The sequence below is a fragment of the Balaenoptera acutorostrata genome, chromosome 13, assembly GCF_949987535.1.
Source record: "Balaenoptera acutorostrata chromosome 13, mBalAcu1.1, whole genome shotgun sequence".
NCBI classification, from domain to species: domain Eukaryota; kingdom Metazoa; phylum Chordata; class Mammalia; order Artiodactyla; family Balaenopteridae; genus Balaenoptera; species Balaenoptera acutorostrata.
The window spans coordinates 33,985,571-34,012,158 of NC_080076.1; the positions used below are offsets into that span (position 1 = coordinate 33,985,571).

The 26,588-nt window shown below is 35.5% G+C and overlaps 1 protein-coding gene across 1 annotated transcript in view; it reads left to right on the plus strand.

The window, feature by feature from the left end:
- The first annotated feature begins 2,617 nt into the window (after positions 1-2,617).
- RIT2 (Ras like without CAAX 2) overlaps positions 2,618-26,588 on the plus strand; it is a 542,835-nt gene continuing 518,864 nt past the window's right edge. The window contains 1 exon segment of the mRNA XM_057526195.1: positions 2,618-2,724. Coding sequence (XP_057382178.1) covers positions 2,618-2,724 — 107 coding nt within the window.

Consider the following 26,588-nt stretch of genomic DNA (forward strand, 5'->3'; position numbering starts at 1 on the left):
TGAGAATGCTAAGTGTCAAATTAGTGACCTCAAAAATAATAAATATATAGAAATTTCACCTAGTTCCATATCACAGGAATTTGAGAAAGCCCCCAAAATTTAATAGAAGAAAAGTAGCTTCAGTTAAAGATTTTCTTTTAATCAGAAGCTTATGTCATTCACTGTTCTACTTCAAATTGGACATCGTGCTTTGCTAAAGCTTAGATAGATAGATAGATAGATAGATAGATAAAAAAGAAATTCACACTGTATGCAATAATTTAAAGTTCTTTGTGATTCATCTGTAATCCAACTTTTAGACTATGTTTCTATGTTTTTATGTTTTTATGCACCAACCACATATCATTAACTTGCAGTTCACCAAGCACCCTATTCTCTAAACTTTCAATATCCCTGTGTTTAGTAATTTCATCCGTTTGAATTCCTAATTTAAATCTAGCCTGAGGTACTGTACTCCCCCTTCCTGGCATCTTACCTTGTCTTCCTATTTGTAATCAGTCTCTCCTTCCCCTGTGTTCCTATCAGACTCTGCTCATTCATTTATTCAATTACCTGAGACATTCTGGCTTATTCCAGTGATTGGTATGCAGGTGTCTTTCTCCCACACGAGGGTATAATCACTTTGAGCTCATGGACTATATTGTGTATTCCTTTATTTTTCTAAAAACCCTAACACATTTGAATAAATTATTTTGAGAATGAGCAAATTAATCCATATTTTATGAATGAATCTATGTTGAATGAATAAATGAACGAATACAGCTTATTTAGATCTCATGTAAGATTCCACTTTTCAGATATTTCAACCTTAATTAGTCTTCTGGAATAAAGTGAATCCTTCCACAACCAGAGGCATTAACACCTACTGTGAATTTTACTGAATATGCTTATGAGATCAGTGTGATAGAGAAGTCTGTACCATGCAAATGGAACTCTGCCTCCTATTTACAAAGTTAGCTCTTTTCTGTTAATCCCTTGGCTTTGATGTTTCCAGTTCACTTTTTTTTCCCCAGTTCACTTTTTGCCATGAGTCATTGTGCTATCATCTTGTTTACAAAGGTCTTAAATTTCATGCTGAGAATGCACATGACAAACATTAATTTACTCAGAGATTATCAACTAAGTTGCAATTTCTTCCCTCCCTGATTTATCTTTTCATTAGGGTATAAATAGTAAATAATACAGTTTCAAGGTTAATTTCATTAATGGTGAAAATAGACAGTCACTCAGTGCAATTAATTCCTTCATTTAACAAGAATGTCTTAGTCATCTAGCACATGCCAGGAACTGTGCTAAATTCTAGAGAGATAAAGATGAATTAAGGTAGGGTCATCACTTTTTAGTGAGGTGAACTGCAATGTAAATAAATCATGGTAATAAAGATTGTAAATGCTCTAATAAAGAGAAGAATGTCTTTGTAGACACAGGTGTCATGAGCTCTGCCTATCAGTGACTGAAGAAGTGAGAAAATAACTCTCGATGTGCCAAACTTCCCCCTACAGTGAAGTAGGGTGTCACTTACAGTGACTGGATGCCTTAGCAGTTCCTAGAGGAGTTTAGAAATATATCCATATAAATAGAGTTAATACATTCGCTTTGAAGGAATTGCTTGTTAAGTTAGTTTCTCCTTTTGTCCCCTAAGAAGGATTGGAAAGGTGAGCAGCAGCTGACAGAGCTGAGGTGGAGTGTACTTTGATCCTGCTCAAGGAGTTGAGTGGCTCTGAATAAACACTGAACACCTGGGTCTTCACTGATGGAGATGAGCACTCAAAGGGAATCATGTGACATTAAAAAAGGATGGCAAGTGCCAGAGTCGGTTAGAGGAAGAAAATGCAAACGTCAATCATTTAATAATTTTCCCAAGAGCAAAGCAATCTGCCATGTAATGATTTTGGTTACTTAAAGATTCATATCGATCATCATTTACACACCTGGAAGATACTTCTCTCTCTCTCTCTCTCTCTCTTCCCCCCCCCCCACCCCTTTTCTCTCTCTCTCAAATAGACACATACTCTCAGACTCTTGGGTGCACTCGTCAAGGCATGAGGTATGCAAATTCACAAAAGTTCACTAATAAAACTGAAACTCTGTAACATTAGAATGCTCCAAAATTCAACCATTGTCAATGAGGATGTCTTGTGGCCCTTAGTAACTTAGAAGAAGGGACTAGAGTAGAGTGATATAGAATTTCAAAGCAGAGGCAGATAAAGAGGACTTTGTAGCTAGGAAAGTCCCCTTGAACTTTACGTTCTTCATCTTCCGTGTAAATAGGGGAAAATCTTCTTTACTTCCATTTGAGGAATATGAACAGATACATTAAACATTGAGATTAAAGCCAATTCACTAGTTAAATTTTCCTCTCTGTGTCCATTGATATTTGGCAAGCCATTCATTTATTTACTGTAAAAGGACATTTCAATGTACTCCTTTCTCTTAACCAATATTGAAATAAGTATACCAGAGAAATAAAAGCATCAAGAACACAACTGACATGGCAATTTGTGTGCTTTACCACCAAATCAGAATGGCTGACATAGTCAGAGTAGCAAAATGGTGGGACAGATAACCAGAGGGGCAACATTTTTCTTCTTTTTTCTCCTCTGATTCCTCTGGTAAGATGGAGGTAGAAAATGAAGCCAGCTGCTCCCCCAGCAGATCATCAGTCAGGGCCAGAGAGTACACAGAGGTAATGCTGGGAGCAGGAGGAGTTGGTAAAAGCAGTGAGTTTTAATACCAAATGATGGGAAAGGAGGGATCTCTGTAGAGGCAACCCTATAGAGTGAATAATAATAATAACAACAACAAAAACAACAATCCTGATGCTGCCAGAGGTTAGTTGGCTGTGGCTGTTAAATACCAAGTATTTGGCAAAATGTTTAAAAGCATAGGAACTGTAAAAGGAATGTTGATGGAGAATAGAGAGATAGCAGGTGACAACATATAAAACTTTAAGAAAATCATTTTTTCCTTTGTCTTCCTGCTGGGTGACATTTGATATTAATTTATATGTCTATTAAAAAATATTAATATGATATTTATGAAATAGCCATGGTATGAGAAAAATGTGCTCCTGATCTCAAAAATGCTCACATAAAGAAAGAAGTGCTATGAATAGTCAATGAAATATATATACAAACACAGACACACATATCATTGCTGATTGTCGTGTTTGTTTCTTTGATTAGGAATTTCCTGTCTCCTTTTTCTTATCTGTGATCTGACATAGTATGTGTGGACTTTGGATACTGAAAGGAAAGTTGTTTTTAGAAAGTTACAGGAGTTTAAGAAATTATATTCATTGTGGGACCTATGCAGGGGGATCAAACCAAATTTTATGGTTAACTGAATTAAAAGAGAAATCTACAAGAATAAAGAAATACAGGGTATTAATGAAAGTAAAGACTGGTAATTTTTTTTTTTTTTTTTGATACATAAGAAACAGAAGTTGTCAGTGGTTGGGTTTCTGGAGGGGCTTACAAGGCTGAGTATAACAAATTAAAGAAATAGGATTGGCTGGCAAGGTGGCAGAGTAGAAGAACGTGAGCTTATACTTTCTTATAAAAACATCAAAATCACAATTAACTGCTGCACAACCATTGACAAAAAAAAAAAAAAAAAAAAAAGCTGGAATCTACCAAAAACAACACCCTACACCCAAAGACAAAAAGAAGCCACAACAAGACAGTAGAAGGGGTGCAATCACTATAAAATCAAATCCTATACCTGCTGGGTGGGTGACCCACAAACTGGAAAATAATTATACCACAGAAGTTCTCCCACAGGAGTGAAAGTCTTAAGCCCCATGTCAGGCTTCCCAGCCTGGGAGTCTGGTAATGGGAAGAGGAGCCCCCAGAGAATCTGGGTTTGAAGGCCAGTGGGGTTTGATCACAGGAATCCACAGGACTGGGGGAAACAGAAACTCCACTCTTGGAGGGTTCATATAAGGTCCCTTGTGCACCAGGACTCAGGGAAAAAAGCAGTGACCTCTTAAGATACTGGGCCAACTACCTACTTGCTAGTATTGGAGGGTCTCCTGCAGAGATGGGGGGAGGTGCTGTGACTCACTGCAGGGACAAAGACACTGGCAGTGGCAATTCTGATGAGTACCTATTGGCATGAGCCCTCCTCGAGGCAACCATTTCCTCCCCAAGACCTAACTCCACCTAACAAACAGTAGGCTCCAGTGCTGGGATGCCTCAGGCCAAACTACCAACAGGGCAGGAACACAGCCCCACCCATCAACAGAGAGGCTAGTTAAAGTCTTACTGAGCACAGTCCTACCCACCAGAGGGACAAGATCCAGCTCCACCCACCAGTGGGCAGGAACCAGTTTCTCTCACCAGGAAGCCAACACAAGCCTCTAAGACAGCCTCATCCACAAGCAGACAGACAGCAGAAGTAAGAAGAACTACAGTTCTGCAGTGTACAGAATGTAAACCACAATCACAGAAAGTTAGACAAAATGAGATTGCAGAGTAATATGTCCCAGATAAAGGAACAAGATGAAACCTGAGAGCAACTAAGTGAAGTGCACACAGGCAATCTATCAGAAAAAGAATTCAGAGTAATGATAGTGAAGATGATCCAAGATATCAGAAAAAAACATGGAGGCACAAATAGAGAAGATTCAAGAAATGTTTAACAAAGACCTAGAAGAACTAAAGAACACATAAACAGAGATAAACAATACAATAATTGAAATGAAAAATACACTAGAAGGACTCAAAAGCACAGTAACTGAGCAGGAGAATGAATAAGTGACCTGGAAGACAAAATGGTGGGAATCCCTGCTGCAGAACAGAATAAAGAAAAAAGAATGAAACAAAATGAACACGCTCTAAGAGACTTCTGGGGCAACATTAAACACACCAACATTTGCATTATAGGGGTCCCAGAAGGAGAAGAGAGAGATAAAGGGCCTGAGAAAATATTTGAAGAGATAATAGCTGAAAAATCCCCTAACATGGGAAAGGTAGCAGTCACCTAAGTCGAGGAATCACAGAGTGTCCCAGGCAGGATAAACCCAGGGAGGAATACACTGATACACAGAGTAATCAAATTGATAAAATTAAAGACAAAAAAAAAAAAATTAAAGACAAAGAAAAATATTGAAAGCAACAGGGGAAAATAAAGAAATAACGTACAAGGGAACTCCCATAAATTTATCAGCTTATTTCTCAGCAGAAACTCTGCAGACCAGAAGTGAGTGGTATTTAAAAAGATGAAAGGGAAGATCCTACAAGCAAAAATACTCTACCCAGCAAGGCTCTCATTCAGATTTGTTGGACAAATCAAAAGCTTTACAGACAAGCAAAAGCTAAGAGAATTCAGCACCACCAGACAAGCTTTGTGACAAATGCTAAAGGAATTTCTTCTCTACTCTCTAAGCAGAAAAGAAAAAGCCACTACTAGAAACAAGAAAATTATGAACGAAAAAGCTCACCAGTAAAGGCAAATATACAGTAAAGGTAGAAAATTATCTGCACACAAATATGATATCAATACCAGCAATTGTGAGAAAAAGGAGAGCACAAATGCAGGAATATGGAAATGCATTTGAAATCAAAAGATCAGCATCTTAAAATAATCTTGTTTATGTATACACTGCTATATCAAAATCTCATGGTAACCACAAAATGAAAATCTACAATAGATACACACACAAAAAATAAAAAAAATCCAAACACAACATTAAAGTTAGTCATCAAATCACAAGAGAAGAGAACAAAAAAGAAAGGGAAGAAAAAAGACTGACAAAAACAAATCCATAAAAATCAAGAAAATGGCAATAGGAACACATGTATTAATCACCTTAAATGTAAATGGATCAAATGCTCCAACAAAAAGGCATAGACTGGCTGAATGGATACAAAAATAAGAACATTCTCTAGGATTGATCACATGATGGGCTACAAAGCAAGCCTCAGTAAATTTAAGAAAATTGAAATCATGTCAAGCACCTTTTGCAACCACAATGCTATGAGATTAGAAATCAACTACAAGGAAAAAAAAACTGTGAAAAACACAAATATATGGAGCCTAAGCAATATGCTACTAAGCAACAAATGGATCACTGAAGAAATCAAAGAAGAAATCAAAAAATACCTAGAGACAAACGAAAATGAAAGCATGACAATCCAAAAATCTATGGGACGTGGCAAAAGCTGTTCTAAGAGGGAAGTTTATAGATATACAATCTTAGCTCAGGAAACAAGAAAAATCACAAATAAACAACCTAACCTTACACCTAAAGCAACTAGAGAAAGAAGAATAAACAAAACCCAAAGTTAGAAGAAGGAAAGAAATCATAAAGACCAGAGCAGAGATAAATGAAATAAAGACAAAGAAAACAATAGAAAAAATCAATGAAACTAACAGCTGGTTCCTTGAAAAGATAAACACAATTTATAAAGCTTTAGCCAGAGTCATCAAGAAAAAAGGGAAAAGACTCAATAAAATTAGAAATGAAAAAGGAGAAGTTACAGTGGACACCACAGAAATACACAGGATCATCAGAGACTACTACAAGCAACTATACAGTAATAAAATGGACAACCTAGAAGAGATGGACAAATTCCTAGAAAGGTAAAACCTTCTAAGACTGAACCAGGAAGAAAGAGAAAATATGAATAGACTAAACACAAGTACTGAAATTGAAACTGAGATTTAAAAGCTTCCAACAAACAAAAGTCCAGGACCAGATGGCTTCACAGGTGTATTCTATCAAATATTTAGAGAAGAGTTAACCCCTATCATTCTGAAACTCTTCCAAAAAATTGCTGAGGAAGGAATACTCCCAAACTCATTCTATGAGGTCAACATCATCCTGATATCCAAACAAGACAAAGATATCACACACACAAAAAAAGTTACAGGCCAATATCATGACGAACATAGACACAAAAATCCTCAACAAAATACTAGCAAATAGAAACCAGCAGTACATTAAAAGGATCATACACCATGATCAAGTGGGATTTATCTCAGGGATGCAACATTTTTCAATAATCACAAATCAATCAATGTGATATATCACATCAACAAATTGAAGAACAAAAATGTTATGATCATTTCAATATATACAGAAAAGCTTTTGACAAAATTCAACACCCACGTATCATAAAAACTCTCAAGAAAGTGGGCATAGAGGGAACTTACCACCACATAATAAAGGCTATACATGAGAAACCTACAACTAACATCATACTCACTGGTAAGAAACTGAAAAAAAACCTCTTAGATCAGAAACAAAACAAGGATAGCCACTCTCACCACTTTTATTCAACATAGTTTTGGATGTCCTAGCCATGGCAATCAGAGAAGAAAAAAAAAAAAAAAAAAGTTAACGGAATCCAAATTGGAAAAGAAGAAGTAAAACTGTCATTGTTTGCAGATGACATGATACTATACATAGAAAATCATAAAGATGCTACCAGAAAAATACTGGAGATCAACAATGAATTTGGTAAAGTGGCAGGATAAAAATTAATACACAGAAATCTTTGGTGTTGCATTCTTATACACTAAAAATGAAAGATCAGAAAGAGAAATTAAAGAAACAATCCCATTTACCATTTCAGCAAAAAGAATAAAATACCTAGGAATAAACCTACCTAAGGAGACAAAAGTCCTTTACTCTGAAAACTATAAGACACTGATGAAAGAAATTGAACATGATGCAAACAGATGGAAAGATATACCATGTTCTTGGATTGGAAGAATCAATATTGTGAAAATGACTATACTACCCAAAGCAATCTACAGAATCAATGCAATCCCTATCAAATTACCAATAGCATTTTTCACAGAACTAGAACAAAAAATTTTACAATTTGTACGCAGATCCAAAAGACCCCAAATAGCCAAAGTAATCTTGAGAAAGAAAAACGGAGCTAGAGGAATCAGGCTCCCTGACTTCAGACTATACTACAAAGCTACATTCATCAAACAGTATGGTACTGGCACAAAAACAGACATATAGATCCCTGAAACAGTATAGAGAGTCCAGAGATAAACCCACACAACTATGGTCAATTAGTCTACCACAAAGGAGGCAAGACTATATAATGGAGAAAAGACAGTCTCTTCAATAAGTGGTGCTGGGAAAACTGGACAGCTGTATGCAAAAGAATGAATTAGAACACTCCCTCACATTGTACACAAAAATAAAGTAAAAATGGATTAAAGACCTATTGTAAGACCAGATACTATAAAACTCTTAGAGGAAAACATAAGCAGAACACTGTCTGACATAAATCATAGCAAGATCTTTTTCAATCCACCTCCTAAAGTAATGAAAATAAAAACAAAGATAAACAAATGGGACCTAATTAAACTCAAAAGCTTTTGCACAGTGAAAGAAGCCATAAACAAAACAAAAAAACAACCTACAGAATGGGAGAAAATATTTGCAAATGATGCGACTGCCAAGGGATTAGTCTCCATAATTTATGAACAGTTCATGTGGCTCAATATCAGAAAAACAAAACACCTAGCAAAAAATGGGCAGAAGACCTAAACAGAATTTCTTGGCTGGCCAAAAGGAACATGAAAAGATGTTCAACATCACTAATTATTAGAGAAATGAAAATCAAAACTACAAAGAGATATCACCTCACACCAGTCTGAATGGCCATCATCAAAAAATCTACAAACAATAAATCCTGGAGACGGTGTGGAGTAAAGGGAATACTCCTACATTGTTAGTGGGAATGTAAATTGTTACAGTCACTATGGAGAACTGTATGGAGGTTCCTTAAAAAACTAAAAAAGAGCCACCGTATGATCCAGCAATTCCACTCCTGGCATATATTCAGAGAAAAACATGGTTTGAAAGGATACATGTGCCCCAATGTTCACTGCAGGGATGTTTACAAAAGCCAAGCCATGGAAGCAACCTAAATGTCCATCAACAGATGAATGGATACAGATGTGGTACATATATACAATGGAGTATTACTCAGCCTTTAAAAAGAATGAAATAATGACATTTGCAGCAACATGGATGTATCTGGAGATTATCACAGTAAGTGAAGTAAGTCAGACAGAGAAAGACAAATATCTTATGATATTGCTTACAAAAAGAAATAATACAAATGTACTTATTTACAAAGCAGAAACAGACTCACAGACTTAGAGAATGAGATTTTGGTTACCCGGGGGGTGAAGAGTTGGTGTGGGGGAGAGATAGATTAGGAGTTTAGGATTGACATGTATACACTACTATACTTAAAATAGGTAACCAACAAGGACCTACTGCATAACACAGGGAATGCTGTTCAATATTCTGTAAATACCTAAATGGGAAAAGAATATGAAAAATAATAGATACATATATATGTATAACTGAATCACTTTGCGGTATACCTGAAACTAACACAATAGTGTTAATCAACTGTGCTCCAATATATATTAAAAATTTTTTAAATAAAGAAATAGATATGTAGTAGGCTTTGAGGTGATTAAATGTTGACTATCTTGAGGTTATGGATATCACTAGAAAATAAACAGGTAAATATAACTTTTTATATAAATATAAAAAGACCCCCATGGGGGATATATCTTTGGGGATGCCAAAAGAAAGGAGAAATATTAGAGTTAGCATGGAAAAGATATATACAAAAGACTCAATAGTTTTAGTGATTTACAAAAGGACTCAAAGTCAAGGCAACATTCTTGGCATAACAAAGAATAGTATAATCCCCAAAAAGCTGATTATTTTTGTGGTGGGTCCACAGGTGATAAGAAAATTGATCCATAAAGAAGAGGAAAAGGGAATATTCCTTTAGCAGACAGCAAAGGTAAAGAGATTGGAACAGTAGCAAAATACACAAAATTAAACACAACACACTTCCAGCCCCACCCAAAAACAAAAACAAAAACAAAAAAAAACACAGGGATAAGTAAAAAGAAAAGAAATAGGTAGATCTGGATATGGTCAATCACTAAATGTTCGTCAGTGTGAAGTGAAAAACTTCACAACTGTATGTGAATGAGGAATTTTCTAAAAGCTTTCCTTTAAAAAGATGTAATAGTTTGAAGGAGAACGAATCAAAATAGGTAAGGATTAGGGAGGGAGGCAAGGATGAAGGATAAAAAGAATATAATCCATATAAAATAAAACTATGTTTTGAAAGAATATAGTAAGTCTGACTCAATGAGGAAGAACAATATGAAAATAAAATGGAGAGATGAGAGAGAAAAAGATCTAAGAAAAAGGTGACAGCCTAATCAACAGAATTGTCACGAGCAGTATGTGAGGTCAGAGAGGTGCTGTGTGGGTCCTATAATGTGCCCATGTAGTACTTTTTTTGCTGGCTTGGTATTTTCTTGTTTCACCAGGAGCTTGGGAGACGTGGGGATAGAGTGACTAGTTTTCAGTCATTTATTCCAGGGAAATGGAACTTGGAGAGATGTTGGATAGGAGCATCCTTCAGCAATATACTTACCCTGGAGGTGATATTTTCTATTTTGACCCCGCCTCAGTATTAATTGTACTGACTGATCAGTGTCACCATTCCATCACCTGAAAATTGTTAACATAACAAATTGTCCAGCAGTGGGACCTGGGTTACTCTCAAATTCACTATATACCAAAGAAGTCAGTTCATAATTAAATACTTGAGCAAACTCTTCTAATGTGATAAAGAGAGGAGTAGTCAGCTTACCTTAGAGATGGTTAAGAATGAAAGAGTGGTAGCATCTTTAGGATTCTCTATGTATACTATCATGTCATCTGCAAATAGTGACAGCTTTACTTCTTTTTGTCCGATTTGGATTCCTTTTATTTCTTTGTCTTCTCTGATTGCTGTGGCTAACACTTCCAAAACTATGTTGAATAAGAGTGCTGAGAATGGGCAACCTTGTCTTGTTCCTGATCTTAGTGGAAATGGTTTCAGTTTTCACCATTGAGGACAATGTTGGCTGTGGGTTTGTCATATATGGCCTTTATTATGTTGAGGAAAGTTCCCTCTATGCCTACTTTCTGCAGGGCTTTTATCATAAATGAGTGTTGAATTTTGTCGAAAGCTTTCTCTGCATCTATTGAGATGATCATATGGTTTTTCTCCTTTAATTTGTTAACATGGTGTATCACGTTGATTGATTTGCATTTTTTGAAGAATCCTTGCATTCCTGGAATAAACCCCACTTGATCATGGTGTATGATCCTTTGAATGTGCTGTTGGATTCTGTTTGCTAGTATTTTGTTGAGGATTTTTGCATCTATGTTCATCAGAGATATTGGCCTGTAGTTTTCTTTCTTTGTGACATCTTTGTCTGGTTTTGGTATCAGGGTGATGGTGGCCTCATAGAATGAGTTGGGGAGTGTTCCTCCCTCTGCAATATTGTAGAAGAGTTTGAGAAGGATAGGTGTTAGCTCTTCTCTAAATGTTTGATAGAATTCGCCTGTGAAGCCATCTGGTCCTGGGCTTTTGTTTGTTGGAAGATTTTTAATCACAGTTTCAATTTCAGTGCTTGTGATTGGTCTGTTCATATTTTCTATTTCTTCCTGGTTCAGTCTCGGCAGTTTGTGCATTTCTAAGAATCTGTCCATTTCTTCCAGGTTGTCCATTTAATTGGCATAGAGTTGCTTGTAGTAATCTCTCATGATCGTTTGTATTTCTGCAGTGTCAGTGGTTACTTCTCCTTTTTCATTTCTAATTCTATTGATTTGAGTCTTCTCCCTTTTTCTCTTGATGAGACTGGCTACTGGTTTATCAATTTTGATTATCTTCTCAAAGAACCAGCTTTTAGTTTTATTGATCTTTGCTATTGTTTCCTTCATTTCTTTTTTATTTAAACTACTAGAGCTAATCAATGAATTTGGTAAAGTAGTAGGATACAAAGTTCTTGCACAGAAATCTCTTGCATTCCTATACACTAATGATGAAAAATCTGAAAGTGAAATTAAGAAAACACTCCCATTTACCATTGCAACAAAAAGAATAAAATACCTAGGAATAAACCTACCTAAGGAGACAAAAGACCTGTATGCAGAAAATTATGACAATGATGAAAGAAATTAAAGATGATACAAATAGATGATGAGATATACCATGTGCTTGGATTGGAAGAATCAACATTGTGAAAATGACTCTACTACCCAAAGCAATCTACAGATTCAATGCAATCCCTATCAAACTACCACTGGTATTTTTCACAGAACTAGAACAAAAAATTTCACAATTTGTATGGAAACACAAAAGACCCCGAATAGCCAAAGCAATCTTGAGAATGAAAAAAGGAGATGGAGGAATCAGGCTCCCTCACTTCAGCTTATACTACAAAGCTACAGTAATCAAGACAGTTTGGTACTGGCACAAAAACAGAAACATAGATCAATGGAACAGGATAGAAAGCCCAGAGATAACCCCATGCACATATGGTCACCTTATTTTTGATAAAGGAGGCAAGCATATACAGTGGAGAAAAGACAGCCTCTTCAATAAGTGGCGCTGGGAAAACTGGACAGGCACATGTAAAAGTATGAAATTAGAAAAATCCCTAACATCATACACAAAAATAAACTCAAAATGGATTAAAGACCTAAATGTAAGGCCAGACACTGTCAAACTCTTAGAGGAAAACATAGGCAGAACACTCTATGACATAAATCACAGCAAGATCCTTTTTGACCCACCTCCTAGAGAAATGGAAATACGAACACAAATAAACAAATGGGACCTAATGAAACTTCAAAGCTTTTGCACAGCAAAGGAAACCATAAACAAGACCAAAAGACAACCCTCAGGGGGCTTCCCTGGTGGCGCAGTGGTTGAGAATCCGCCTGCCAATGCAGGGGACACGGGTTCAAGCCCTGGTCTGGGAAGATCCCACATGCCGCAGAGCAACTGGGCCCGTGAGCCACAACTACTGAGCCTGCGCGTCTGGAGCCTGTGCTCCGCAACGGGAGAGGCCGTGACAGTGAGAGGCCCGCGCACCGCGATGAAGAGTGGCCCCCGCTCGCCGCAACTAGAGAAAGCCCTAGCACAGAAACGAAGACCCAACACAGCCAAAAACAAAAATAAAATAAATAAATAAAAAAGACAACCCTCAGAATGGGAGAAAATATTTGCAAATGAAACAGCTGACAAAGGATTCATCTCCAAGATTTACAAGCAGCTCATGGAGCTCAATAACAAAAAAAACAAACAACCCAGTCCAAAAATGGGCAGAAGACATAAATAGACATTTCTCCAAAGAAGATATACAGATTGCCAACAAACACATGAAAGAATGCTCAACATCATTAATCATTAGAGAAATGCAAATCAAAACTACAATGAGATATCATCTCACACCGGTCAGAATGGCCATCATCAAAAAATCTAGAAACAATAAATGCTGGAGAGGGTGTAGAGAAAAGGGAACACTCTTGCACTGTTGGTGGGAATGTACACTGATACAGCCACTATGGAGAACAGTATGGAGGTTCCTTAAAAACCTAAAAATAGAACTACGATAGGACCCAGCAATCCCACTACTGGGCATATACCCTGAGAAAACCATAATTCAAAAAGAGTCATGTACCAAAATATTCATTGAAGCTCTATTTACAATAGCCAGGACATGGAAGCAACCTAAGTGTCCGTCATTGGATGAATGGATAAAGAAGATGTGACACATATATACAATGGAATATTACTCAGCCATAAAAAGAAACGAAATGGAGTTATTTGTAGTGAGGTGGATGGAGTTAGAGTCTGTCATACAGAGTGAAGTAAGTCATAAAGAGAAAAACAAATTCAGTATGCTAACACATATATATGGAATCTAAGGGAAAAAAAAAAAAAAAAAAAAAGGTCATGAAGAACCTAGTGGCAAGATGGGAATAAAGACACAGACCTACTAGAGAATGGACTGGAGGATATGGGGAGGGGGAAGGGTAAGCTGTGACAAAGAGAGAGAGTGGCATGGACACATATACACTACCAAACGTAAAATGGATAGCTAGTGGGAAGCAACTGCATAGCACAGGGAGATCAGCTCTGTGCTTTGTGAGCACCTACAGGTGTGGGATAGGGAGGGCGGGAGGGAGGGAGATGCAAGAGGGAAGAGATATGGGAACACATGTATATGTATAACTGATTCACTTTGTTATAAAGCAGAAACTAACACACCATTGTAAAGCAACTATACTCCAATAAAGATGTTAAAAAAAAATTACAGAGCGTAAATAGTTCAGTTGTACTGATTTTATAAATAACATACTTGGCTATAACTTCACAGATAATTCATAGTACAGTTCCAGGCCTGGAAAATGCTGTCCTGATGGCTATATGTTTGGAATCAGAGTGATGGAATCATATCTTATCCTTTGGCTTTGCCCCTATGATGCATTTGATGTTACCAGTATATAAATGTTCAAGTGTTGATTCTCAATATAACATTCTTTTGAAGGTTAAAATGTTTCCTTTCAAATGAACTGTTGATAAAATATTTTTAAAATTATAAAGCCACTTTTTGTATTGCTGAAGATCTGTATCAATACAGGTACAATTTACTTTCCTTCCCACAATTTGAGTGCTTATGCAAAAGGACTGCACATGCTAATTGAAGTGGGTTATTTGAAGGGATTTCAAGAAGGCTGCTTTTCTGAAGAATCTAAAGAAGATTTATCTATTTCAAATCCTAAGTTAGTTCCATGTCAGCCTTAACATGAATGAGAAACTCAATTTACTGGGACCATATGTTCTAAATGAACAAAATCTTGGAGATTTTCCATGCTTACTAAGAAATTAAGGTTTTTTTCTATCTATATTTTACTAAGATATAGTTTTGTGAGTAGGGAATTTTGAAAGGATTTGCAACTTTATTGGAGCACAAATTCTCACAAGATTTAAAATGTATAGGTAAATAAATAAACTGTGTGTGAGAAATTTCAAAACCCAAGTAATTGATCAGCAAGTTATTCAGTACACACTATGCATAGGTCCTGTACTAGTTACTATAGAGGGGAAACAAGAAGGAAGTGAATATTTATGAAACACCACTGTGTAGCAGGTATTAGCTATGTGGTTTTCATGCATATATTCAATCCTCATCACAATCTGACTAGTTGTTCTCATTTTATAGATGGAAAAACTGAAGCCCAGGGCAAAAACTTGTGCCTGGAAGTAATAACTTGTGTCATGGAGGTAATAATTTATAGAATTCTGTGAGATTTTATCTAACTCTTTTACATTATTTTTAACACCCTGGAGAGGAAGAGGAAAGAGTTCTACTAGCCACTATAAAGAAGAAAATAGGGCTGTTGGTATTTCATTCTCTACATCCTGAAGGTTATATTTAGAAGAGATCTAAACCATCTGAACTAACTCTCTCTTTTATACATTCATGCCTTTTTAATATTTAAATTAATATAATTGAACATTATGTATTATATCCTATATAAATAAAAATGTATTTATTTTGTTTTATATATGAAACATTACACCTAATATTATCTAAGAATTCTATAAGTGCTGAGAAAACAGGATAAACCAAAGTCCCCACTGTATTTGAAAGATGGTGAAACTGAGGTCCCAGGAGTTGAAGGGACTTGCCAAATTCATGTACACAGTAGTATCAGAGTCACATTTAGAATGAAGACTTCATGACCCCCATTTAAGCTGTTTCTCTACTACACATAAATTTTTACACAGGGTAAGCTAAATAAAAGTTGAACCAATTATCCAATGAATTTCATGTAACTTGGGCCCATTCTTAGCTTTCTCTCTTTGTTCCACTGCCTACCATCGCTTCCCCTTGCTCAAAAAACAAAACAAAAGTAAAATCTCACAGGTACACTTTCAGATTTAAATGGAGTTTAAAAAAAAACCCCATAACTGTTTTAAATATTGATCTTTCTATGTGTTTGTGGTTTGATATATAAAGGCTGTTCCTCAGTGATAGAGCATGATTAGTGTCTGCTTACTTTCCCTGCATTCACATCTGGTTCTTCCAGTGCAGACTCAGGTTTTTCAGCAAATCTTACCCAGTAATTATAAGATTTTACTTTCCAAAATGCATTTTATGTATTTTGTTTTTTACTCTTATTTGAGGATAAAGAGGGTAAGTCTTATTATAAAATAAGATTTTATAATCTTATTTGAGAAGGCAAATAAATGATCTATTCCCTATGTTCAGATGAGACATCTGAGGTCCAGAAATGTTAACAGATTTGTTCAGGAGTACACAGAGGTAAGTAAGAACTATGAAAGGAATTCAAGTTTTCTAACAATAAATTGTTTCTCCACCAAATTTCATGAGAAAAGTAGAGAAATATCCAAATATCAGATGAGATCTACATGTTCTTCTCTAGTTCTGGGACACATCTTGAAATTACCTTGATAAAATTTTGTCATGTGTAAAGTATGTATGAAATATTATACAAGTCATTGGGCAGGGAGAGAGTGTTATTCCTACATACTGTTCCTGACATGACCCCTTCCCTCTAGGAGTTCACCATCTCATGGGAGAAAATAATGTATACTACAATAATAATGTATATTACAAAATGATAAGTTTGCATTAGGCCTCTGACATAAGAGCTGTGGAAACTCAGGGTAAGGGGTGCTAAATCTGCATGCTAAAGTTAAGAAGGAATCACAGCAGTGATGATATTTGAATTGTGTACTAAAGGATGAGAAGTATTTCTTGAGGTTGAGAACAGAAAGTAAAGGGAGTGCTGGGGTTGGAGAGGATGAGAATTTAATGGTAACAGAGCATGCAAAGACAAAAAGGAATGCGAGAGTTAGTTACAATTTTTTATGAAGTGATCTTGATAGCTTGATGTCTTTTGGGGCAGTTGAAAAAACCTCTCCTGAGATTTGCTTAAAATCTATCTTAGGAAAACTGAAAACTAAAACAAAACAAAACAAACTGAAAGCATATAACTTATTAGGGAACTCAGAATTTATTAGAATGCATCCGTTGTGGATTTTTTTGTAATGGGAAAACTCATTTGTAATGTAAGTAATCATACTCTGCCCCACACCTTTCTTCAATTTAGCTCTTTTTTACATTGAGTTTTGTGTAGCAGGATTCTATAAAATGAAAGCAATAGGGATATTTTCTGCTGTAAATGGAAAGCAGCACAAAGCCAATCCTTCAACCACAAAGAATTGGTATAAGAAGGTAGAAGATAAAGACTTTATCTGATGAATTAAATCAAGGCCAACAACCAAGTGCATCAATCACTTCCCTAAGGCACTGTATTTTACCTCATTAGTAGAACTTTGGATCTGACAAAGGTGAATAATTGTCAAATCATGACCATGTGTTATTTGAACGCTCTGAATTGCAAAGACAAAAGAATAAACACGGGAAAAATGAAAGTATTTCAAGACTTAGTGAGCCCTCTGCTGTCACCCTTAATTGTCACCACTTTAATTACACCGTAGATCATCACTCACTTGCAATATTGTCAACAAGAATTATCCAAGTCCAAATAAGGCTCAGTAGTAAAGCAAATTGGTGCCTACCCACTGAAGTAATGATTGAAAGTATAATTCATGTAAAAGATATTGACTGATAATATGCCTAAGATTATATGCACTCTATAGATTTTAAATTGATTTAAAAAAGGAGTTAGTACAGCGATGTCTTTATCAGAGAAAGGGCCTGGAGATGGATATGCTTGTATCGGTCCCTGACTACCCACATGTTGCTGGGCTCCTTCACAGTCACACATTTACTCTGGTGTCCCAATGGCTAAAGGTCTCTCAAATTCACCTGGCCCCCATTTATTCCCTAATTTGATCTTGTGAGGTAAGCATAAATGCCTACACTTTGTATGTGAGGAAACTGAGGCCCACAGAAAAAAAAAAAAAGTAATATGCCCAGAGACAGAGATATTAAATGATGGTCCTGAGGTGCCTACACATACATGTCTAAGTTCAATGGTTACACTATTTTCATTTCCCACCCTAAGAAATTTTATTTTATTTCTTGAGGATATGATACAAAGAACCTGATTTCTAATTCAGCTGAATCTTCATAGATACATTTTAGACATCAGACAAAATCATGTACACCAAAATACTTGAAAATTTTAAATTTTCTATGCAAACAACATGGAGTGTTACCTTTATTAGGTGGGGCAGGGGAAAGTATGGGAAGGTCTGACCAAGCATTTCAACATGTATGGATTAAAGACATTATGTTCTGGTCCATTCAGGGACCCCTGGAGGCCTTGACCACATAGAGAAGGGATGATAATTTTCTCAATTTGAGAAAATCAAGTACTAACCCAGTAATAAAAAGAAATTATTAAAGTCTGTGATCATACGAATGAAGAAAGTAAACAAGGTCTACTAGGTGCTCATCTATTACAGGGACAGTGTTCTTTCTTTCTCTCTCTCTCTCAATCCCCGTGTGTGTGTGTGTGTGTGTGTGTGTGTGTGTGTGTGTGTGTGTGTGTATTACAGAGTAATTGATAGAAACTATAGGTCACAAATAGAAAATACATTCCCTCTCCATTTATTTAACAAGATTAAGGGTTGTGGTGTGTCTGTGTGTGTGCCCAGACCTTGAAAGGCCCTGAACTGTTACCAAGAATTAGACATAATCCTCACCCTGTCCAGTGGGATAAAAAGGATGTATAAATAGAGAATTATAATGCAGTGGGGTAGGCACAAAGATAGAGATGTATACGTGGTATTTTGAAAGCAATGCAAACTGTGGCTCAGGAAGTTAGTTACCTACCACAGGTTGCTCAGCTGCTCAGGCATAGCATTGGGACCAGAAGACTCTGAAATTCCTGGATCATGGATTTTTTTTTTTTTCCCATTAGATCATGCTGCCTCCCATAAACCAGCATAAAATCTGCTTCTCCTAGTTGGAGTTTAGGCTGCTTATGGTGACTCTTTTTGAGTGTGTATGTCTTTGCAGTGGTGGAATTGTGACTGTATACACTGATAGGCGGCAGTCCTCTGCATTGCTTACAAGCATGTAAGAAATTCTCTTATCACTGAATTTGGCTGTTATTTGCAAAGCCCATCAATGATCTCAACTCAGTCACTCAGGCTTTGTTCATAAATGTCAGCTCTTTGATGACTGTCACCAAACAGTGCTACCTGCTCTTCTGGTTCATCAGCAGGCATCAGCTAAGTGCTGTTACTGGCAACGTGCCAGGTAATCTGTTCTGCCCTTTCTGCTTGCTATAACCCTACTCCAGCTGACACAATAACATTATCATTGAAACATGACCTATTCTTTTCTCCACACTCTCAGGTACTTCAATCCTGCCACTACCAAGTATATTAGAGGGATAGAAGTATGTGCCAGATTCTCCCTAGAGTGTGTGTGAAGGATGGATTATGCTGGAGTATGTTGAGGATGATGTTTTCTCTGGGGATGTTGTATTGTGGTGGGAATCAGAGGATACACACAGTTCAGAATCCCAGGAAAAAAAATCTTTAACTAAACTGTAGTGAAATTTTATAGAAAATTTGTTGTCTCACAATGGCACACCAGACAAGGACTTTTAACTGGTTATATAAGTTGCAGAGGCCTTTATTCAGTGGACTGCTTGAATAGGGAAGTGATTCTTTGGGTAGTCACTAACTGAATGGACAAGAAAACCTTAGATAGTTTATTACCACATAGTTCCTCTTAATATGCTTTAAAATGAGAAACAATTATGTCAGAGTACATGTCGTGTATATAAATCTCTGTGCACTCACAAGGAGGAATGATTGTTGTTTTATCTAAACTATTTCTCTGTCTTTTAATTTCTTCCCCCAATGAAAAGCAGAATGAGAACCCACATCTTTGAGTCATACATATGTCTGACCCTGTTCAAAGTGCTTTATGTACATTATTTCATTGAATCCTCACAAAAATGCTAAGCATATTTGTGGTGATTATCCATAATTCACAGATGAGTAAAGTGAGGCTTGAAGAGGGTGAGCAGTTTGCTCAGGAACACAGAATCTGTGTCTGGGCAGATCTTAGTCACCTCCAAATCCCAGGTCCTTAACACTGTCTACTATGCCACTCACCATCCCATGTTCTTAATCTATCCTTGATCTTCAGCATAAGGCCTCAGCATAGAAATTATGACAGAATAATGTGAACTGGAGGCTTTAACATCCTAGCAAATACAGATTTGTGTTTTCTCACCTGTGAATAAGGAATAACAATAATAGATACTGCAATGACTGCTATTTATAGAGCAGTTATAACAAAGCCTGGCACATGGTAAGTGCTGAGTAATGCTTGTAACATAAAGGCATAACTTTGTTTTTAATTATTTGTCTTAACAGAATTTGACTTTGAGCAGGTCACTTAAGCTCTTTGTTTTTCATTTTTATTGAGGTATAGTTGATTTAAAATATGTTAGGTTTAGGTGTACAATATAGTAATTAAACATTTTATAGACTATAATCCAATTAAAGTTATAAAATATTGGCTATACACCCTATGTTATAAAATATATCCTTGTAGCTTATTTATTTGTACATAGTAGTTTGTATCTCTTAATCCTCTACCCCTATCTTACCCCTACCGGCTACCTTCTTCACACCGGTAAACAATAGTTTGTTCCCTATATGGGTGAGTCTGTTTCTGTTTTGTTATATTCACTCATTTGTTTTATTTTCCACAAGTAGTGATAACATACAGTATTTGTCTTTCTTTGTCTAGCTTACTTCACTAAACATAATATACACTTCAGGTTGAACCGTGTTGTTGCAAATGGCAAAATTTCATTCTTTTATATGGCTGAGTAGTATTCTATTGTGTGTGTGTGTATGACATCTTCTTTACCCAATCATCTGTTGATGGACACTCAGGTTGCTTCCAAATCTTGATTATTATCAATAATGCTGCTACGAACATTAGAGTGCATGAATCTTTTCAAATTAATGTTTTCATTTTCTTCAGTTATATACCAAGGAATGGAATTACTAGATTATATGGTAGTTCTATTTTTAGATTATTAAGGAAACTTCAAATTGTTTTGCACAGTGGCTGTACCAATTACATTCCCACCAACAGTATACAAGGAATCCCTTTTATTTGTGGTCTTTTTGATGGTAGCCATTCTGACAGGTATGAGGTGATATTGTGATTTTGACTTGCATTTCTCTGATGATTAGTGATGTTGAGCATCTTTACATATGTCTATTGACCATCTGTATGTCTTTTTTGGAAAAATGTCTATTCAGGTTTTCTGTCCATTCTTTAATTGGGTTGTTTGTTTTGGGGATATTGAATTGTTTATATATTTTTGATATTAACCCCTTATCTGTCATATCATTTGAGAATATTTTCTCCCATGTAGTAGTTGTCCGTTTATTTTGTCAACTGTTTCCTTTGTTATAAAAAGTTTTTAAATTTTAGTAGGTCCCATTTATTTACCTTTGCTTTTATTTCCTTTGCATTAGGAGAAAGATTAAAAAAAAAAAAAAAGCAACAATGCTATGACTTATGCCAAGGAGAATTCTGCCTATCTTATCTTAGAGAAGTTTTATGGTTTCTGGCCTTAAATTTAGGTCTTTAATCAATTTTGAGTTTATTTTTTATGCAGTGTGAGAAAATGTTCTAATTTCATTATTTTACCTGTAACAAATGACTTATTGAGAGTGCATTTTTTCCTCATTGTACATTCTTGCTTCCTTTGTTGTAGATTAATTGACCATAAGCATATGGGTTAATTTCTGGGCTCTCTGTCCTGTTCCATACATTTTTGTGTCTTTTTGTTGTTGTTGTTCCAGTACCATACTGTTTTGATTACTATAGCTTTCTAGTATAGTTTGAGGTCAGGGAGTGTAACACCTCCAACTCTGTTCTTCTTTCTCAAGATTACTTTAGCTATTCAAGGCCTTTTGTGCTTTTATAGAAAATTTTAAATGATTTGTTTTAGTTTTGTGAAAAATGCCCTTGGTAATTTTTTTTTTTTTTTTTGCCCTTGGTATTTTGATAGGGATTGCACTGAATGCCTTGGGTAGTATAGTCAATTTAACAGTATTAATTCTTCCAATCCATAAACACAGTTTATCTTTCCATTTGTGTCATCATCATTTTCTTTCATCAATGTCTTATAGTTTTTTGAGTACAGGCCTTTTACTTCCTTAGCTAGATTTATTCCTAGGTATTTTATTCTTTTGATGTGATTGTAAATAGTATTGTTTACTTAATTTCTCTTTCATTATTAGTTTATAGATATGCAATAGATTTCTGTATATTAATTTTATATCCTGCAACTTTACTGAATTAATTGATGAGCTCTAGTAGTTTTTGGGTGGTGTCTTTGGGATTTTCTATGCATAGTATTATGTCATCTGCAAACAGTGAAAATTTTACTTCTTCCTTTGCAATCTGGGGTCTTTTTATCTTGTCTGATTGCTGTGCCTAGTACTTCCAATACTATGTTGAATACAAGTGGTAAGAGTGGCCATCCTTGTCTTGTTCTTGTTTTTAGAGAAAATGTTTTTAGCTTTTCACCATTAAGTATGATGTTAGCTCTGCTTTTGTCCTATATGGGCTCTATTATGTTGATATATGTTCCTGCTATATCCATTTTGTGAAGAGTTTTTATCATAAATGAATGTTGCATTTTATAAAAAGCCTTTTCTCCATCTATTGAGATGATTATATGATCTTTATTCTTCAATTTGTTAATGTGGTATATCACATTGATTGATTTTCAGATATTGAACCATCTTTGTGTCCCTGGGATAAATTCTAGCTAATCATGTTGTATGATACTTTCAATATATTGTTGAATTTTGTTTTCTAATATTTTGGTGAGAATTTTGCACCTATTTCTTCAGTTTTATTGGCTTAAATTTTCTTTTTTATGATATCTTTGATTGGTTTTGAGATGAGGGTGATGATGACCAAATGAGTTTGGAAGCATTCCTTTCTTTGCAATGTTTTAGACTAATTTGAGAAGGATAGATGCTAACATTTCTCTAAATGTGTGGTGGAATTCACCCTTGAAACCATCTGGTCCTGGACTTTTGTTTGTTGGGAGTTTTAAATTACTGTTTAAGTTTCATTACCAGTAATTTGTCTGCTCATATTTTCTAATTATTCCTGGTTTAGTCCAGGGAGATTGTATATTCTAGGTATTTATCCATTTCTTCTGGGTTTTCCAATTTATTGGTATATTGCTGTTTGTAGTAATGTCTTATGATCTTTTGTATTTCTGTGGTGTTGGTTGTAACTTCTCCATTTTCACTTCTGATTTTATTGATTTAGGCTCTCTCTTTTTTTCTTGATGAGTCTGGTTAAAAGTTTATCAATTTTGTTTATCTTTTCTAAGAATTAACTCTAAGTTTCATTGATCCTTATTGTTACTTTAGTCTCTATTTCATTTATATTGGCTCTGATCTTTATGAGTCTCTTCCTTCTACTAACCTTGGCTTTTGTTTATTTTTCTTTTTCTTGTTCCTTTAGGTGTAAGATTAGGTTTTTTATTTGTTTTTCTCTTGTTTCCTGAGGTAGGCTTATATCACTATAAAATTTTCTCTGCATCCCATAAATTTTGGATCATTGTGTTTTCAATTTTATTTTTCTCAAGTTATTTTTTGATTTCTTCTTTAATTTATTCAGTGACCCATTGTTTGTTTACTAGCATATAGTTTATCTTCCATGTGTCTGTGTTTTCTCCAGTTTTATTTTGTAGCTATTTTCTAGTCTCATGGCATAAAAGTCAGAAAAGTTGCTAGATATAATTTCAATTTCCTTAAATTTATTACAACTTGTTTTGTTGCCTAGAATTTTATCTATCCTGGAGAGTGTTCCATGTGCACTTGAAAATAATGTGTATTCTGCTGCTTTTGTATGCAGTGCAAACATACAAATATATATAAACATGAAAAAATTATATGTATATACTAAACCTTTTGGTCTAATGTGTAATTTAAGTTCAGTATTTTCTTATTGATTTTTTGTCTGGATGATCTGTCCATTGATATAAGTGGGGGTGTTAAAGACCCCTATAATTATTGTATTACTATTAATTTACCCCTTTATATCTGTTAATATTTGCTTTATGTATTTAGGTGCTATGTTGGGTGCATATATATTTACAATTGTAAATATATTCTTATATATTGTTATAAAATTGTTGTATCTTCCTCTTAGATTGACCCCTTGATCACTATGTAATTTCCTTCTTTGTCTTATTTTGTAGTCTTTGTTTTAAAGTCTATTTTGTCTAATATCAGTACTGCTACCCCAGCTTTCTTTGATTTCCATTTGCATGGAATACCTTTTTCCATCCCCTCACTTTCAGTCTGTGTGTGTCTTTAGATCTGCAGTCACTCTCTTGTAGGCAACATATGTACCAGTCTTGTTTTTGTATCCATTCAGCTACTCTATGTCTTTGATTGGAGCATTTAGTCCATTTAAATTTAAAGTAATGATTTTTTTTTGAATTTTTGAATTTTATTTTGCTATTTTTTTATACAGCAGGTTCTTATTAGTCATCCATTTTTTACACATCAGTGTATACATGTCAATCCCAATCCCCCAATTCATCACACCTCCACCCCCACCCCCCGCCACTTTCCACCCTTGGTTTCCATACATTTGTTCTCTACATGTGTCTCAATTTCTGCCCTGCAAACCAGTTCATCTATACCCTTTTTCTAAGTTCCACATATATGTGTGAATACATGATATTTGTTTTTCTCTTTCTGACTTACTTCACTCTGTATGACAGTCTCTAGATCCATTCACGTCTCTACAAATGACCCAATTTCATTCCTTTTTATGGCTAAGTAATATTCCATTGTATATATATACTACATCTTCTTTATCCATTCATCTGTTGATGGACACTTAGGTTGCTTCCATGACCTGGCCATTGTAAATAGTGCTGCAATGAACATTGGGATACATGTGTCTTTTTGAATTATGGTTTTCTCTGGGTATATGCCCAGTAGTGGGATTGATGGGTCATATGGTAATTCTATTTTTAGTTTTTCAAGGAACCTCCATGCTGTTCTCTATAGTGGCTGTATCAATTTACATTCCTACCAACAGTGCAAGAGGGTTCCCTTTTCTACACACCCTCTCCGACATTTGTTGTTTGTAGATTTTCTAATGATACCCATTCTAACTGGTGTGAGGTGATACCTCATTGTAGTTTTGATTTGCATTTATCTAATAATTAGTGATGCTGAGCAGGTCGTCATGTGTCACTTGGCCATCTGTATCTCTTCTTTGGAGAAATGTCTGTTTAGGTTTTCTGCTCATTTTTGGATTGGGTTGTTTGTTTTTTTTAATATTGAGCTGCGTGAGCTGTTTATATATTTTGGAGATTAATCCTTTGTCCATTGATTCATTTGCAAATATTTTCTCCCATTTTGAGTGTTGCCTTTTCATCTTTTTTATGGTTTCCTTTGTTGTGCAAAAGCTTTTAAGTTTCATCAGGTACCATTTGTTTATTTTTATTTTTATCTCCATTACTCTAGGAGGTGGATCAAAAAAGATCTTGCTGTGATTTATGTCAAAGAGTGTTCTTCCTATGTTTTCCTCTAAGAGTCTTATAGTGTCCAGTCTCTAATCCATTTTGAGTTTATTTTTGTGTATGGTGTTAGAGAGTGCTCTAATTTCATTCTTTTACATGTAACTGTCCAGTTTTCCCAGCACCACTTATTGAAGTGACTGTCTTTTCTCCATTCTATATCCTTGCCTCCTTTGTCATAGATTAGTTGACCATAGGTGCGTGGGTTTATCTCTGGGCTTTCTTTCCTGTCCCATTGATCTATATTTCTGATTTTGTGCCAGTACCATATTGTCTTGATTACTGTAGCTTTGTAGTATAGCCTGAAATCAGGGAGTCTGACTCCTCCATTTCTGTTTTTTTTCCCCTCAAGACTGCTTTGGCTATTCGGGGTCCTTTGTGTCTCCATACAAATTTTAAGATTTTTTCTTCCAGTTCTGTAAAATATGCCATTGGTAATTTGATAGGGATTACATTAAATCTGTAGATAGCTTTGGGTAGTATAGTCATTTTCACAATATTTATTCTTCCAATCCAAGAACATGGTATATCTCTCCATTTGTCTGTATCATCTTTAATTTCTTTCATCAGTGTCTTATAGTTTTCTGCATACAGGTCTTTTGTCTCCCTAGGTAGGTTTATTCCTAGGTATTTTATTCTTTTTGTTGCAGTGGTAAATGGGAGTGTTTCCTTAATATCTCTTTCAGATTTTTCATCATTAGTGTACAGGAATGCAAGAGATTTCTGGGCATTAATTTTGTATCCTGCAACTTTATCAAATTCATTGATTAGCTCTAGTAGGTTTCTGGTGACATCTTTAGGATTCTCTATGTAAAGTATCAAGTCATCTGCAAACAGTGACAGTGTTACTTCTTGTTTTCTGATTTGCATTCCTTTTATTTATTTTCCTTCTCTGACTGCCGTGGCTAGGACTTCCAAAACTATGTTGAATAATATTGGTGAGAGTGGACATCCTTGTCTTGTTCCTGATCTTAGAGGTAATGCTTTCAGTTTTCCACGATTGAGAATGATGTTGGCTGTGGGTTTGTCATATACAGCCTTTATTATGTTGAGGTAGGTTCCATCTATGCCCACTTTCTGGAGAGTTTTTATCATAAATGGGTGTTGAATTTTTCAAAAGCTT